The 17,677-nt window shown below is 42.5% G+C and overlaps 1 protein-coding gene across 2 annotated transcripts; it reads right to left on the reverse strand.

Annotated features, from left to right (window-relative positions):
- Positions 1 to 1,946: 1,946 nt before the first annotated feature.
- LOC119853596 lies at positions 1,947 to 17,463 on the reverse strand. Of its 2 annotated transcripts, XM_038396825.2 has the most exons (4): positions 16,910 to 17,463; positions 8,475 to 8,594; positions 7,544 to 7,650; positions 1,947 to 4,450 (listed from the first exon to the last, which is right to left on the reverse strand). In XM_038396825.2, the coding sequence occupies exons 1-3, from the start codon at positions 17,313 to 17,315 to the stop codon at positions 7,547 to 7,549; spliced, it is 630 nt and encodes a 209-aa protein (XP_038252753.1). In that variant the 5' UTR covers positions 17,316 to 17,463; the 3' UTR covers positions 1,947 to 4,450; positions 7,544 to 7,546. The 2 variants fall into 2 exon arrangements, with proteins under 2 accessions (XP_038252753.1, XP_043368047.1); XM_043512112.1 differs by lacking the exon at positions 7,544 to 7,650 and having other exon boundaries at positions 16,910 to 17,384.
- Between the last annotated feature and the right edge of the window lie 214 nt (positions 17,464 to 17,677).

Raw genomic sequence — 17,677 nt, forward strand, 5'->3', positions numbered from 1 at the left:
GCCATTCGCCTCTCTGATTTTCTGGTAGGCTTGTCTCAGCTCCTTAAGCTTCACACGGCACTGCTTAGGGTCCCTATTATGGCCTCTGTCCTTCATGCCCTGGGAGATTTTCACAAATGTTTTGGCATTTCGAAAACTGGAACATAGTTCTGATAGCACGGATTCCTCTCCCCATACAGCTATCAGATCCCATACCTCCCGTTCGGTCCATGCTGGAGCCCTTTTGCGATTCTGGGACTCCATCCTGATGAGCTCTGCATGGTCACCTGCAGCTTGCCACACTGGCCAAACAGAAAATTGAAATTCAAAAGTTGGCAGGCCTTTTCCTGTCTACCTGATCAGTGCATCTGAGTTGAAAGCGCTGTTCAGAGCAGTCACAATGGAGCACTCTGGGATAGCTCCCAGAGGCCAATACTATCTAATTGCATCCACAGTACCCCAAATTCAACCCAGCAAAACAGATTTCAGCGCTAATCCCCTTGTCAAGGGTGGAGTAAGGAAATTGATTTTAAGAGGCCTTTAAGTCGAAAAAAAGGGCTTCGTCATGTGGACGGGTGCAGGGTTAAAGCTATTTAATGCTGCTAAATTCAACCAACGCCTAGTGTAGACCAGGGCTTAGTGTCTAGAAATTTTATCTCTGCATCCCATCCTGAGGTGACATATACTCAGTCAATATGGGGAGAGTTGAAATCCCCCATTATTATTGAGTTTTCTATTTTTATAGTCTTTCATTTCCTGGAGCATTTCACAATCACCATCACCATCCTGGTCACATGGTGAGTAGTATTTTCCTACTACTATATCTTATTATTTAAGCATGGAATTTCTATCCATAGAGATTCTATCGTACAGTTTGATTCATTCAAGATTTTTACTATATTTGATCCTATGCTGCTTTCACATACAGTGCCACTCCTGCATCAGCATGACCTATTCTGTCAAAAGTGACTACTGTCAGCAGTGCGACAACTAAGCTGTGCAATCACATCTATCCCCATTGTTATCCTGTTCTTCTTCCTTTGTCTGTTTAGTCACCTTTTTGTGTATCCTGGAAAGTCCGCAAAGCTAACCACTGAAGTCAGCTAAGCTACACTCATTTACTCTAGCTGAGAATCTGATCCATTACCTGGAAGCCCAATTCAGTGCTAAGTGCAGATCTGCTTCAAAGTTTATAGAGCACAGCTAGAGGAAAGGAGAAAGTTGTAACTACGAACAAACGGTCAGGCTAGGAAAGGGGCAGAGAATGAGGGGACAAGGAAACTGCTTTGTTGAAGAAGAACTCAAAGGTCTCTAGGGATTTGGGGGGAAGTATGCATTTTTAAAATTCTTTATTTAAAGAATCTATGTGCCTAGCTCCCAAATGTCTTTATGTAAAACAAATTGATTATTTAAGGCCAGGTTCTAACACCATTACTCTCCCTGAGTGGCACCTTACTCTACAACTAGTCTTGCTTAAACTAATAGGATTACTCGTGTAGTAAGGTACTACTCAGCAAGAATATGAGTGGGATAATGGTCATTAACCAGACATGACGGACTAACAGCAGACTCTCCCTATGTCAAACACTGCCACTCTATCCATACAGAATGGCAGATGGAAACAGGGGAAGTTAAATGAACAGTAGCTGACCCAAGATGGGCACTCTTAGGGGTAGAGTTCTACACATGAAATCCTAACTCTGAGAAAGCCATGCTCTCAGCTGGGACCAGACTGACCCGAAAGATGTGGATCAAGCTCAAACCCTTCTGAATTAAAAGGGAGGAATACCAACTTTGGAAAACGCAAACTTGAGGAGGAGCTCAGCTCAATGTGTAGTATGATGCATGGAACCTCTAACAGAATTATTATTATGCTGTGTTGTGTGTAAGCCATGGAATGAGATTTGAACCCACACTTTCCTGGCCCATAGGTTAATATACTAAAAGTTGAGCTGCAAGGACATTCAAACACGTGAATACATTCTGTATTTTTCTGAAGTTGCATATAAAAGAAACTCAAGCATGTAGGTCAGATAAGAGGGCACATCCAATGTTTTTATTGATCAAGTTAGTAACAATAATATAAAACCAGACCACCGTAATGGCTATTTATTATTGACATTGCATTACAGTGCTTTTCAGGAGTGACACGAGCAGATAAAATGGTATTCCTATCCCCAAAACCTTCTTATCTAAAACGCCAGCCCTGCAGATCATTATGCAGGTGAGTAGTCCATACTCAGTTAGATTTGGCTTCAGTATGACTACTCATGTGAGTAAACACTAATCGTGTAAGGGAATTCTGCAGCACCAGGCCTGAAAACACAGCAAGGTATTCTAACAGGAGAATTACCACTCCAAGGAGCAGCTATCCCAGTGGAATTGTACTGATATTGGCCTTGTGCTGTATTTTTTGACTGCATTGCTAGAGTTGGCATATATAGGGACTGTGGCTTTGATAAAGGCAGCTGGCAAAGAATGTGATTGGTTTATAACATCTGCCATGATATTTTTGAAAATGGAAAGAATGTCAGTGATCATGTAATGTAAATAAACCCTTTTGGCTGGGAAATATTCTGAGAGGGTTACCCAGGAAAGGCAGGTGTATTTTCAGCTTGGTCCTGCATGTGTGACATTATTAGGCATTTTGCCATTGAGTTCAATGGGAGAAGGTTCAGGGCTTGAGTGGTCAGCTGTCATTTCCATTGTCAGTTCTTGAATTTGAGGGTTTAGTTGCCATGGGACCAAACATTTGTAGCCCAGCTGCATTTTCATTAGAGCTGGCTGGAAAATGGTGAGTCTGTTTCGGGGGTGGGAATTTGTTTTCCAGAAAATTTTCTCAAAACTCTCGAATTTTTTCAGTGTTCTGCCAAAAAAAAAATTGAAAATATGAAAATATATACATTTTAAAACCTAAAACGAAGTTGCTTTGTTTTTCATTTTTTAGGCTTTTTCTCTCCTTTTCCATTTTTCTATTTTTTTGGATGGGGATGGGCAGGGGGAAAGAAAAAAATATTTGCTGCAGGAAAAAAACCTTTTTTAAAAAAAAAAAAATAAAGGAATAATTTTGACCAGTTCTGACTTGCGTATTTGTTTTGGTCTGGCAAAATTAGGTTGCCCTTTGGCTTAAATGGGGACATATGGCAACAATAGGTGTGCTAAGGTGTTAACTTTAACAGTGAATTTATCAATGTTGTTATACATGACTGAGAGTTTCAAGACTGCTTAAAGGATTTAGGTGGCTGACTCCCACTAAAACTGAAGGGAGTTAAGCATTCAGATCCCCTAGACAGCTTCGAAAATCTCAACATATAACTTCTGATTACTTTGATGTAGCTAATTTGTATTATAATATTTTTAGGGAAGGCATATCATAATTGGGTTTCACAACAGCATTGCCTTAAAGCCATAATTTTATAAATGTATAGTTCCTTTTATCCCAAAGGATCATAAAGCATTATAAACAATTAGTCTATCATGTCTTTAAGCAAACAAAATTTCCATTGAAGCTAAAAGGTGTTTTGTTCAAATAAGGACTGTACAAGCAGGCTGTACATACCAGTGTGAATACAAATAGGTATCATTTAACCATCCATGAAACAGCAGCCATTTAAAAGCCCACATCAATGACATGGAACTGTTTAGTGGAGAAAATAAAGAATACATTATCCATCTGAAACTGCACGAGGAATTTCTGGACAAAATGTTATTGCTCACCAGAGCTGATTAAAAATGTTCCATTGAAACTGTTTTTCAACTGCAAATTGAGTGTTTGACTACATGCGTGTTTTGTTTTGTTTAGTTTTGTTTTTTAAAGTGTCTGCTTACCACAGAAAATTTTGACTTTTTGATGAAAAACCGAAGGCCAAACATTTTTGGCTAGAAACCAAAACTTTCTATTCAGAAATGTTAAAACATTTCATTTCAACAGCTTTAATCAAAACAAAACTTTTTGATATGGTTGAATTAATGGTTAGTTTTGGCTCAGTTTGACACTTAAGTGTCGTTCTTTTCTGTGGGCCGGAACTGGACTACATTTCACATGTGTAATGATAATTCTGAGTTGCAATTTGAGAGATGAAAGACCAACAGTTTGTCCATCAATTAAGCCAAGTCATAGCACAGCGTATGTCGAAAGCTTAATGTTCAGTAGTCTTTCAGGAGAGTTTTTCATTATTTCCTTCCATCTTAGATCATTTATCCCAGTACAAATTCAACATTCACCGTATTCTCAGTTACAAATGTGATTTTGAAAGCAGACTTGCAATACAATTAGGGGAATAGTCTTCCATCCAGATCTAATTCACAATGTTTTCTCATTGTCTTATAACTAAGTTTGAAGACACCATTCAGCACTTGATTCTTGCAAGTCAGGAAACAGTCAGTTCCATTCCAAGTTACTCCTCCCTGTATCTCCTTTTCACTGTGGCATTAATAACCCGTTGAGTCATTCCACAAGTTTCGTTCCATGCTGAAATAAATGTATTGGCGGGGGGGGTTAATCTTTTTCTTCAGCAGTGAACAATTCCAGTCATTCTGATTTCATGGAAATTATTCCATTTCGACTGAACTGTTTTCCTATCCATATCACATCACTACTATGGCACAGCCACTGGTGAGCGTGTGCAGACAAAATGAGAGAGAAGTTGATATTTATTTATTTCCATTTCTAATATTCCTTTCAAAAAGCATCTATGCCAAGCTCTGAGGTCTAATCCATTGAAGTCAATATGAAGACTCTCATTAACTTTACTGGGCTTTCTAGGGCCTCAAAGGTATTTAGGTGCCTAACTCCCACTGCAATCAATGGGATTACCTGAATACCTCTGAGGTGCTTTTACCACCCACAAGAAGTATGTTCATACATACAGAACCAGGAGCCTCTCCTTGCCTTTAACCAATAAAAAAGCCAATCAGTGGTAAGAAGAAACCCAAACATGACCCACCTCATGCACAAAGGCAGTCTCTACCCTACTCCTCCTTTCCCCAGAAGCATGGGCCTTTGCAGTATACCCTGATGGACAACACTGTCTGGCTACCTTGGACCAAGCAGGGGCGTGAGTTCCAAAGTCGAGGGACCCTCATGAAGCACACCTTGCTGGCAGCTTTCCTTCCCATCAGTTCCATCTTGAGGGCTTTCACTGCCTGCAACTGTGCTAGCATTGCAATGGGGGAGAGAAGGCCCATCATGCAGACAGGTCACAGGCCATTTAGGGGTTTATAGTTCAGAACAAGCACCTTAAATTCCTTGTGGAAACCAATAGGTGGCTAGTTCAGGTCCCGAATTTGAGGCATGTTGCACATCATATCTCAATATTAGAGACTGGCCTGGACAAATTCTGCTCTGACGCCAATCCAAATCCACAGTAACTCCACTGACTGCAGAATTCCACAGGATTTGGCCCATTGTCCTCACCCCAAGTAGTTTACAATCTAAAGCCTTGATTCTGCCACCCGTGCTGACTGGTTTCTTCCCTCCTAAGTTGTCCCAATGATTTCAGTGGAAGTGCTTGCAGAAGCAGAACTGAGCCTTGAATAAGCAAGCAACTTAGAACCCAATGGGAGACTCAGAGGAAGGTTCTGCCTTGGAGGTTTTTTTGGTAGCATAAGAGTAAGTGACCTCATTTGATGTGACATAGGTTAAAGCCCATGGGCTTGGCAGGAAAAAGTTAATATTGGCATACATCTAGTGAGGTGGGTGAAGTAATATCTTTCATTGGACCAATTTCTGTTGGTGAGAGAGACAAGCTTTTGCACTTACACAGAGCTCTTCTTCGGGTCTGGGAAATGTACTCAGAGGATGACAGCTAAATACAAGGTGGAACAGCTTGTTTAGCTTAAGGAGTTAACATGTGTTGCAAGAGACCATTCAAGGTGAACTGGGCAGTTACATCTCTGCAGTGTAGGACAAAGCAGGGTTAGTGGATAAGGTCTTGAAAGCCTGTAGTAATCGGTGTTACATCATTTTAACGAGCCTGTACGGGGTTGGGGTGGGTTACCGCTCCCAGCCCAAAGGCGTTAAAAGCCAGCCCTGGGAGAGGGGCAGGGCTGATTGGGAGGCAGCCTTAGCTGTGGCCACACCCAAACAGACTCGGCCGGCCCTATAAAGGGGCTGCTGGGCTGAAGCTCAAGAGCCTCTCTCTAGTCTGAGGGAGGAACCTGGCTGCAGGGACCCAAGCAGAGCACCTGGATTGGAGCAGGGCTGGGGAAGGGCCTGAGGAGCTGGGGGAGCTCCAGCCAGGAAAGCCCCAGGCTGTTGCCTAGTATTAGGCCAAACAGGTGCAGGGGACAGCCCCAGGCTAGACAGAGGCAGCAGGTCCAAACCCAGTCTGGCCTGTGATGAGGGGCTTATACTGCAGTCTGCCCCACAGCGTGGGGTCTTGCTGGTGACTGGCAGTAGCCTATGACTGAGGCAAGGTAGGGATAGGGGGTGGGGGTTCCCTGGGGAGGGGAGACCCTGCAAGTAAGGGGTTACTGCCAGGGGGCAACACCCTGGGGTACAAGGGGCACCGGGTCCGGGAAGGACACAGGGGCTTGGTGTAAGCAGGATACCGGCCTGCAGAGGGCACTCCAAGGCTGGAAGTAGAGCTAATTCCCAGGACACCAGCAGGAGGCACCACAGGGGTGAGTCCCACACACTTACAGAGCCATAAATCCAGTGTCTCTTCTATGTCCATGATTTTTAGTGTCTAGCAAAGTTATGAATTTAAGCTCCCAGAGTCATCTTTTGAAGGTGTTCTGCAGGTTTCCTTTGAGGATGAAGACTGAGACATGTGACCCCTGCTATGATGATCAATACCCCCCCATGCCCCAACACACCTTTCAGGATCCCTGGGTCTTACACATGCCTATCAGAAAATACCTTGTCCAGCGCACTAAATGCTCAAGTAACAACTATGGGGGTAACACAAGACAATAATTCTGCTCTCCAATGAACTCACACAGAAAATAATAAGAGACAAAAACACTGTATCATGGATGGGTGAACACTTTTCACAAAGTGATCACTCCACATCTGACCCCTCCGTCCTCACAAGCTTGTTTCTTTCACCAAAGAAATTGGTCCAATAAAAGATATTACCTCACCCACCTTGCTTAATAGCCTAGGACCAACAAGGTTAAAACAACATTGTAAATGTACATCTAGTGAAGTCAAGGAAGTTCCTTCTCATTCATATTGGTGTAAGAGAGATCAGACTCAGACCCAGTGAATTTTCAGGATAGAATTTCTAAAGCAAGGACAGATATCTGACAGGACAGGATAGGGAGAATTTCAGGCATACTTTGCAGTCTCATGTCCCAATACTAGAGATTTGCCCAAACCAAAACCCTGAGTCTGAACACCATGGGATCTTGGGGCCACTGGAAATCAAAAACCAAATCCAGGTGTGACTTTTGCAAACAGCCCCTATTTTAAAAGGGTTGAAAATAGCCTCAGGTCTAAACTCCCCAGATTTTGGAATGACCCTGATTTTTGGAGTCTAGGGCAGCATCTGCTCAGGAGTGTGACGTGAATGGACCCTCTGCCAGGCTGGATGTATCTAAGATGCAGATGTTGTCTCACCTGTCAGTTTTTGGACTTCAGCAGGCTAGTAAGTAACTGCAGGCTTTTCTTCTTTGCAAAAGTCACCACATAGTTCACAGGGAGAAAGAGAAGTGCCATGAGGAAGGCTGCAAAGAGAAGAATGCAACTGTGGGCACGCTGCTATATTTAGACACTAGCTCAAGCAGACTTAGCAGAAGTACATCGATGTGAGCTTGGAATCCCACCTCCCAGTTCAGATGTGGATATACCCTGAGTTCCCGGCAGACTAGTGCAGGGTAGATCTGCAACTCAGCTTGCCGCAAACTAAGTATTAGTCTAGATAAGTCCTTACGAGCTTACCATTTTTTTATTTAGTCCACTAGATGAAAAGTAAAACATGAGGAAAACATGAGAAGAGTTTTGATGGGAAAAAAAACCCTACCAGGGTTAAAAAAAATAGCCAAAAAAGTGATTTTAAAAAAATATTTTCAAAACAAAATGTTACCACTTTTTGTTTTGAAATTTAGCAAGAATTAACTTTAAAAGGGGGGGCACCCAAGAATTAAATGAAACATTTCGTTCAAGCTGAATCAATCTCTCCCCTCTCTCACCCAATTTGGCCACTGAACTGCAAAATCAATTATTTGCCAAATTCTAATTACAGTAAGGCCCTGGCTAGATTAGAAAAGAATGTGTGTGTGTGTTCAAATGGGTGATTTTAAATATGTTTTCAAAGTTAATTATGGTCAACCATAGTGAGGGGTGGAGTCTAAAGTTGACCAGGAGCAGCTACAACATTTTTAAAGATATTGAACCCTGTCATCGGAGGTGCTAAGTGATGCTTAAAAAAAGTCTCCATTAAGACAAATAGGCTTACACATTTTTTTACAAATTCCCCCCCTCAAGTCTAGAGAGGGATTAAGAGGAGCAACATATTCAGATGTGCTCAACTGGCTAAAGTTTATCCTACCTGGAGTTCTGTAAACATCCTTCCATTTATAAGACGTTTTTCCCTCAGAGAATCGGTTTGTGTCTGGCTCCTGTTCTTCCCACAGCAGGACCGAAGGCTTCTTCATCAACCCATACATGCCTGTCAAATTGACATGAGATGAGCTGTGTTAACTTTTACAATTCATTTTCCTGTTATTTCATAGAATTGCTCTGCACACAAATAAAGGTGACATTACTCCGTTTAAAAATAAATATTGCAAGTAGCAGCTGCATTTAGAAAAAATGAGGCGAATCTGAGCCATATAACACTTAACTGTTGTGATACACAATTAGACATGGATCCAAGGTGGAATCCCGGTTCTCCAAAAGTTCTAGCATTACATACTTCATATTAGAGCGGACTAAAAGATGATGAAAGATATTGCAAAAAATATAGAAAATTTTAATGAAAATCTTTACTTTTACGAGCTGCAGCCAAAAAGGTAAATACAAAATTATGAAAATCTTCAAATAATTTGCATGAAAATTTTTTAAATTCAACCAGCTTTAAGCTTCAACCAGCTTAATGCAAAATATTTCCAAAGTTGCATGAAATAAATTGTGAAAAAATAAATCCAAATTGTGAGCAGTCCATTATACTCCAATGTGGCCCAGTCCAGAGAAGTGATGTCAAATTGCTGATGGAAGATCAAACAGCTCTTATGAGTTCATCCAACAATATTATCAAATATTTTACTTAAGCCTAGAGATATGCAGAAAATTTCCACTTGAATAAAGTTTCATCCAAATGGAAATGGCATTTTTCAAAAACCATTAGGGTTTTTTCCCCTGCAACTCTCCTAGTTAAGAAGTTGCTTTTTCCCATGTAACGATATTTAAGCCATATCTACACAGCATACTGAGACAAATTCAGCCCTGGTTTAAAAGCACAAAGCACGGGAATGGGAGTTAGCCACTGAGTCCTCTTGGGTATGTCTACACAGCAGCTGGGAGGTGTAATTCCCAGTACAGGCAGACCTATATGAAGTAGTTCTGCTCAAGCTAGTGCACTAAATTTTGCAATGTGACCATAGCAGGATGGGCTATGGCTTGGGCCAGCCACCCAAGGACAATCCCACCTGACACTCTGGGTATGTATTTGAGTGGTTAGTCTGTATCACTACAACCACACTAGTATTTTGTGGGTATTCACACTGGGTATTCAGCATGCTAGCTGAAGAGGAGCTAGCGTGTATATGACTACTCTAGCTGGGAATCGCATCTTCCTGCTGGTGTTGACATACCCATTGATTCGGAGACGACATTTAAGCTCTTTGTATTTCTGTTTTTCTGTCTGTGAAACAGGATGTAGCAAGTATCAGAGGGGTAGCCGTGTTAGTGTGTATCCACAAAATCAACGAGGAGTCCGGTGGCACCTTCTCATCAGTTATTGGGAGTGGACCACATCTATCCTGATTTAATTGGCCTTGTCAACACTGGTTCTCCACTTGTAAGGTAACTCCCTTCTCTTCATGTGTCATAATAATAACCTGCATCTGTAATTTTCACTCTATGCATCTGAAGAAGTGGGTTTTTTACCCACAAAAGCTTATGCCCAAATAAATTTTAGTCTTTAAGGTGCCACCGGACTCCTCGTTGATTTTGAGGATGTAATAAAGCAGAGATCTCTAAGCACAGGCTTAGCCACTGTGTCTGTTATGATGGCATATCCCCTTTAAGTCCAGGAGTTACTGGGAATTGCAGTCTCCAGACAGGGCACATGATGGCGAGAAATCAGCTGCTCATCACGTGACTCCCTGATGGAGACAATAAAAGGAGTTCTCCTGGCTCACCCTCAGAAAGTGAGCAGGGAGTTGAAATAAGGCCTTGAGGAAAGCGCTTCTAGGGGGACCTGGCAAGAGGCCTAGGAAAGGTACCCGAGGAAGTGCGTTTTCTCTTCACTCCCAGTTTGTTGAAAGCTGTAAAGGCCGGTGGTGGCTGAAAGCAAATGATAGCAGCCACTTTGCTCTTGTTTCGAATCCTTTTGTGGCAATGAGGTTACCCCCTTGAGACAGGACTTTGCCTTTCCCTGGCTGGTGTATCCATCCACCATCTTACTTACATACAATAATGCTTACCTTTAGCTGCTATGTGCTTTGAGATATATGGTATTGTGCTTTTCAGCAAAGTATTAGTTAGGATTTATTATACACCAAACATGCACGTAGGCCACTGTGCATACCACCTGGAGTTAATGGGAAGATTTTTCCCCTTGCATCTGATTATTCTGCTCAAGCACATTTGATATTTGCTCCTTTCTTTCTCAAAAAAACTGAGGTTTTACTTAAAGTATCTTCCCCGTCGCCCCCGCCTCACCCATATCTTGGCTGTGATGTCAGTCATGTTGTATTGTTTTATATCATGTAGCTCAACATGACTGATGCAATCAGACGTGCACTGCTCTCCGGTGTTATGGCTCATGAATAAAATTTCTGGAGGAGCTGCCGCAGGGAAGGATAAAAGATAGAAGTGCAACTAGAAAGTGAACTCTCTGACGCATTTTATTTAGAGCATAGCCCAGTGGATAGAAAGGGGAGTGAGTTAAGAATTGGGTTACAGCCTTAACCCAGAATTTCCCTAGTTTTGTATATTGTGATCTGAGCTGTGTCACTTCATCATCCTAACTTTATGTGGTTTTACTTTCTATTACTATAATTGTAGCTTTAGAAAGGGACTCTATCAATTTAAAAGTCATATTTCTGTCTGTACCCTTTTTTTACTCATTATTGTTATAAGTATTACCTGAGATCTCGTTTCTGAATGAAACTGGATTGGTGGGGGGAATGTTTCTCTGTTTTTTAGTTTATTGCTTTGTGCATTAAAGCACCACTCTGCATATAGTCAGTAGAGCCGGTCAAGAATCTTCCGTCAATGTTTGTTTGGTTGGGTTGGGGTTTTTTGTCAGAAAATGTGGTTTTGCAAAATTGAAATTGAGATGGCAATTGTCCAATTTTCAATCCATTCTAATAGTCAGTATCACTCTTATCATTCAATAGTCAGTCAGTTTCCCCAATTCTTTGTGTGAATCTTTCACACAGCCACAGCAAAGAGAAACTTTATTTTAAATATAAATGCAAAACCACAAGTATTGGCAGTGAGGCAAAGGGGCAGGTATAGTCCCTGAACCCAGTTTTAGCTCTACATTGACCAAATGTCAATTAATTTGATTATGCCATTTAAGTACATTTCCATTAATTTCTAAGATGGTTGGCAGTGTTTGGACTTTTAGCAATAATATTGCGCTATTAATAGAGAAGGACTTTTGGTTGCATAACCAAAACTCTCTGGGCCATATGATCTGTCTTTAGGGATTGAGTGGTGTTTGGTGGTGCAGATGTCTTGCCTAGGCTCTCTGTAAAGGGAAGAATTTTTCCCCATTTGAATAGACCTGTGCTTATGAAGAAGGGTATGATATTTGTGCAGGAACAAGTGTGCTTGCTAATTCATTATTTACAATTTGTTAATCATCATTATTTATTTATGAATTCTTCGGTGTAAAGAGTTTAACCCATCCAATCAGGGATCAGGAACAATACCATATGACCTAGGTTATCCGTTTCACATACTGACTATCAAATAGTCAAAATGAAGAGACTTCAAACGGCACCTATCTTTTAAATTATTTGGCCAAACTATTCTTTGAATATTTCTGAATACCAAATACAGTCACACTTGTCAGGATGAGTTTTCGTGAACAGAAAGAAGGCTCAATCTTTTGGATAATTCATTCACAGTGAAAATAATCCAGCCAGCTACAGACAAGAGTAAAATCTAGGAAGTTTATCATTTTGCATTTCCCTTTACTATTGATGAAACTCATGATTTTTAATAGGCAAAACTTTCTTCATGTGTACACATCATTCAAAAACTTGACAAAGAGCTGCCTCCTCCTGCAAACAGCAGGTCGACTTAGGCACCGAGGAAGTAGAAAGCAGCAGTTAGGTGAGTGATGGGAAAAGGTTGGATGAGTGATATGGAAAGCTGTGTGAAAGGAAAAGAGAGCAAAGCAGAGAAAAAGGAGAGGAGAAAAACAGTACGAGGGAGAGGAAATGAGTGTGAAATTGGAAAATGAAACGAATTAAATAAATCAGAATAGGACCAGGGAAATAGAGGCTTTAGAAATAGAAGGAAAGTGATCAAACCCCAAGGGACAAAATGAATAAAGCATAGGAAGGAGAAAAGAAAAGAGGGGACCTCTGAAGAGACTGAGGATGTTTAGGGACAGCCAGGGAAAAGGCGGGTACAAGAAATGCAACAACAGAAAGCAATAAATGGAGAAGGAATGAACCGTCTGAGGAGAGAAACGAGCTATCCTAGAACACAGGAAAGGTTGGGATCTTCTGTATAAAACACTGCAAAGTGGTCTCCTTGGGACTCCCCCTGGAGCCGTCCCAGAAGCTCCAACAGAACTAGAATGCAAGGCCCTGATCTTGCAGTCAGCTCTATGCTGTGGAGTGCTGTGTACACATACATAGAGCCCTGCTGAAGTCAATGGGCTCCATGGGGATCTGCCCATAGGGAACTCACTGCAGGATCAGAGTCCAAGTTCCCAGCTTCTGAGTGACCCAGGCCAGCATGGACGCATGACACTTGTGCTCAAATCTGCACCGGGTGCCATTCAAGCTGCAGGTGATGATCTTTAAAATCTGAACAGTCTGGGACTGGGTTATCTGAAACCATCTTTCACCCGGTACCTTGCCCCAGCCGTTAAGATCATCTGAGAACTCCACACACATCACCAGATTGCTCTTGCTTGAGAGCTGCCGCCTCTGGAATACCCTGGACTTGGTAAAAGCTAGGGCAGGATGCAACAACTACTGATTTTCATTGAGCATTTGACTAACCCTTTGTATATTGTTTCTAAACTCCTGTGTTTAGGAGGATGGCTGGGTATCATGGTGACAAGCACTATCGGAATTAATCACGCTAACAGGCAAGAGTTGTGTTTTGTTTTGCCTATATCTTTTCTGCAGTGGGGAGGGGCTGCTTCACAGCCATATTAAGCTTTAAGAATCTCCCCAGTTTTAACTTGCTTTACTGTGCTACCCTCAAGGCCTCACTTTGCAGCCACCATTGAAGGTCATAAAACACGAGACAACAGTTCCAGGCAATATATCCAGACAACAGCAAAAACATGAGTAGCAGCAGTCTCTCTAGCAGCTGGATCCCAGATCATTCATACACAGTGTCAGCAACTCTTGTAATACTGGATGTTTTCCTTAGAGCCTCAGCTCTTGGAGGCATGTGATTTGGTGAGACTCTCTCTCTCTCTCTGTAAATGAAACGTATGTTTCTAGCTCTCATGGTTGCAGGGAAAAACTTGAAAAGGTGACCCAAGTGCACCCTAAAGGCTCAAAAGCCAGAAGACAAATAAAAAGGACCCAACATTTCTTTAAAAAAAAAATCAGTATTTTTAAGCCACTCATGATTTTTGGGCATCTGACTCATGTGTTTCTGAACACTGGGGACTGGCAAAACTGAATGTATGTAGAGAAATACAGGAATGTCAGCACAAGGAGCTAAAGCATGCGTGCATGACACAAAGATGACACAGGGTATATGCAAGCATATCTTTAACTAGAACTGCTCCTTGCATGATCTTAGCATTAAATATTGATAGATTCATAGATTTTGAGGCCAGAAGGGACCACTCTGATCATCAAGTCTGACTTCCTGCATAACACAGGCCATAGAACTTCCCCACTTTCTTGACTGCTTGTATGCATTGTCTGATATCTGCCTTTTTCTCAAGTATGAAAAGGCACCTGGATAATTGAGTGTCACTAGCTTGAGGCATGTATCCAGCTCCTGCCCTATTCTGTGCCCCTTCTGCAAAAACATACATGACTAATTTCTTAAGACATGAAAAACCTATTAGCCATGTAGACTGATTGTATCTTCCCCTCCTCCCTAGACAAAATGGTTCCCTTACATGAGGCATTCTCCTCATCTGGAGAATTTCCTTATCTAATGGTAAATAGTCATACTATATACACACTGCTGTCAACAGGACTACTGGTACAAGCAACTGCTCACTAATGTCATTGAGGATCTTTCCCAAAATATTTGCCGACTCTAGCAAAGCATATTGGACCTGCAGCAACACCGCTGGAGATCATAACACTTGCAGGGTTTCTGGTAGAGTTTATAAACCCATGAGGACTCCTGTGCAGATTGCAATGTGATCAAGCTTCTGGTTAATTTAATACAATACCCAACAATTCTGTACAGGTTTACGTTAGATCTGAATTTGTCTAGCTTCAAGTTCCAGCCATTGGATTGTTAGACCTTTCTCTGATAGGTTGAAAAGCCCACTATTAAATATTTGTTCCCCATGTAAGTACTCATAGACTGTAATCAAGTCACCTCTTAACCTTTCTTTGTTAAGTTAAATGGATTGAGCTCCTTGAGGCTATCACTGTAAGGCAGGTTTTCTAATGCTTTAATCATTCCGGTAGCTCTCCTCTGACCCCTCTCCAGTTTATCAACATTCTTCTTGATTTGTGGGAACCAAAACTTGTCTCCTGATCTCTAATAGTTAAAGATTGGCGTAAGCACTGAAGTTCGAGGTTTCATATCCCTTCCAAAAAGTTTGCTAGTATCAACTATTATAACCCTAGATTTTTTGAATTTATTTGTGTATTTTGATTTCTAATATGGCGTCTACCTAAACCACTATCCACATGTACAACCACTTACAAAGATCCATTCAAATTCAACAGGCCCAGTGCCCATACTAGAATGGATACTTCCCCTCAAACATAAACCTAAAATTCTCCCTCTTTCATTGTCTAGCCAGGAAGGCGTGTTTAGAGCTGAGAGCATGAAGAAACCTTGCAATATTGGGCTCTGCCAATCAACTACTGAAGTACGTTCCAGAGTTGATTAGCCCTTGCTCAAAATCTCACAGCCAGACCCCTCAGATTTAAATCAAGGGACTGTTACCAAACACTTTTTCTGTTCTCAACTCTTACAGTAACAATGAGAGTTGGTGTTGCCAACAGCGGATTAGCGATTGAGCCGACAGGGCTCATGCCCAGGGGCCCCAGCCAATTGGGGGACCCCAGAAAAATTGGCACCCCGGCACCTCAACCCCACTCCCCGGCAGAAGCCCCTGCGCCCCATTCCAGGTAACAGCACCAGGAAGCTGGGGCAGGGGGAGCCCCTGCACCTTGACCCCACTTCCCGGCAGAAGCACCAGGCAGGGTGGGGGAAGCCCCAGCGTCCAGACCCTGGCTGCAGCTCCTGGACTGGAGAAGCTCTCACTCCCTGCCCTGGCCTCAGGGCTAGGGGAGCTCTCACTCTTCGCTGCAGCCCCATGGCCATGGTGGGGGGACAGAGCTTCTCTGGTATTGGGGGGGAGGGTAGAAAGGAGCAAACGGGTTTCAGACTGCAGTGGCGGGGGGGCTGCGGAAGAGGGCAGAAGCATGGTTGGAACAGGAGCAGGGCTGTGGGGGAGGGAGGGGTAGCCTGTGGGCAGAATTGCAGGCAGAAGGCATCATTAGGGGCCCTCCGCTTACCCTGGCCTAGGCCCCATGAAACCTTAATCTGCCTCTGGGTGTTGGCATAGCTGGGCCCCAACTATTTAGCACTTTGTAGTTCACTATTGGTACTTTTTAAAAATTGCATCCAGAAACACACTGGCTGATTCCTAAGCACAGGTGTTGTATGTTCTCTGAGAGAAACGTACCTCAACAGGCTGCCCGCCTCTTACAGTCCCAGGTGACGGTTATGAATTGTCTTCAACTTTAGCCCCATGTAATCTAATCTGGAGACAACCCAGCCATGAATAATTGTGGTGAGGTCCAGATCAGAAAGCAAAGTGCTGCAATCTTTTAGCCACCTGCAGGTATTAGCCAACTGCAATCTTGTGCTTTTGGCTGAGGATCTAACATGACCCCCCTCCCGTCCTCCCCTCCACGTTTTGGTTCTGTGTAACAAAAGCCAGGCATGTTGTTTCTGCCTAGGACACTCACCAAACCTCTTTCATCTCTTGCTCTTTCGCCCAGCCTGTCAACCTTGCCTCTGCAGAGGTGACTCCAGTCCTCTATGTCCATATGCACCTCTGCCATGGAAAAAAGGAGCAGAGAATCTGCACAGCAAATGGCTCAGTCCCTTTCATTCCTTGGGCTGCTCACACCTTGTGCAGTGGAACTTTTATCAATCCTGCTGCTAGGGGACCTTCCACAAGCGCTAGGGCGGAAACTTTGCCCTTTAGTGCCAAGTAAAACTGACTAGTCTATTTTCCTTGTCTAAGCAGAACAAAATGCAAAACAATAAATATACCTGGAGATCTATGCTTACAGTATTGTTGCCTTCCTAGTTTGCTGGTAAACTAGGACCCTCACACACAGATGTGCTCTTTGGGGTCATTTCTAATATTGACATAATCCACAGTCTTGCCCTAAATATTACCTTTCAGAGATAAGTGCTTTTCTATCAAGGTTTTCATTGTCATCTTATACTCGTCCTCAGTTATATGAAGTTGTGTCAGCTTCGTGTCTGGCGAATATCCTTTTAGAACCTTTGCCCAGTTCCTTTCAGGTGGCCAGCATGCAGCAGACACTTTGAAACCTGCCTCGTCCAGGTTCCTGGCAAACGTCCGTCCGATGGAGCTGTTGGACACTAGAATCACAATGGCTCTCCCTTTTATGTCAATATTTCTCTCCATTTTCTTCACAATCCCCAAGGAGAAAACGATCACAAAGCAGGTGAGGAATGCAGTGCAGATGCACACGAAAGCATAAAGGAAGCAGGAAAGGGTCAAGGCAAGCATTAAATCAGCAGCTACCAGGACGAATTGTCTAAAAGCAAATGCCATTGTTTAAGGAATTAGTCTGCTCCTTGCTCAGAAATCTGGTAGGAGTTACAGCATGCAGTTATGCGCTTATGAAGCCAGCCAGCATTGCAAAACATGCAGAGGCAAGTCACAGCTTCATTTGAAGGATGAATCACCGTCCTGGATATAAAAACAAGTATGATTTCCAAATTGCATACATTTCAGCAGACAGCTGAGTGACTCGTGATATTTGCCATTGCTACATTGTACTTTTCGTGGCCTACTAGGTTGAAATCTAAGAATTCTGTTCACAGGGGAATTACAAACAAGTCTCCACCAGGGCTAGTGACAGATCTTGTTTGTTTTTAAATAATAACTTTTCAGGGGCTTTTTCTGAAATACTG

The sequence above is a fragment of the Dermochelys coriacea genome, chromosome 3, assembly GCF_009764565.3.
Source record: "Dermochelys coriacea isolate rDerCor1 chromosome 3, rDerCor1.pri.v4, whole genome shotgun sequence".
Taxonomy (NCBI): Eukaryota; Metazoa; Chordata; order Testudines; family Dermochelyidae; genus Dermochelys; species Dermochelys coriacea.

Coding starts and splice junctions, on each gene's coding strand:
- LOC119853596 (XM_038396825.2), bottom strand. CDS start 17,315: ATGGCATTTGCTTTTAGACAATTCGTCCTGGTAGCTGCTGATTTAATG. Junction 8,595..16,909: donor AAAGCACTTATCTCTGAAAG/GTAATATTTAGG, acceptor TCAATTTGACAG/GCATGTATGGGTTGATGAAG. Junction 7,651..8,474: donor GGATGTTTACAGAACTCCAG/GTAGGATAAACT, acceptor TTCTCTTTGCAG/CCTTCCTCATGGCACTTCTC.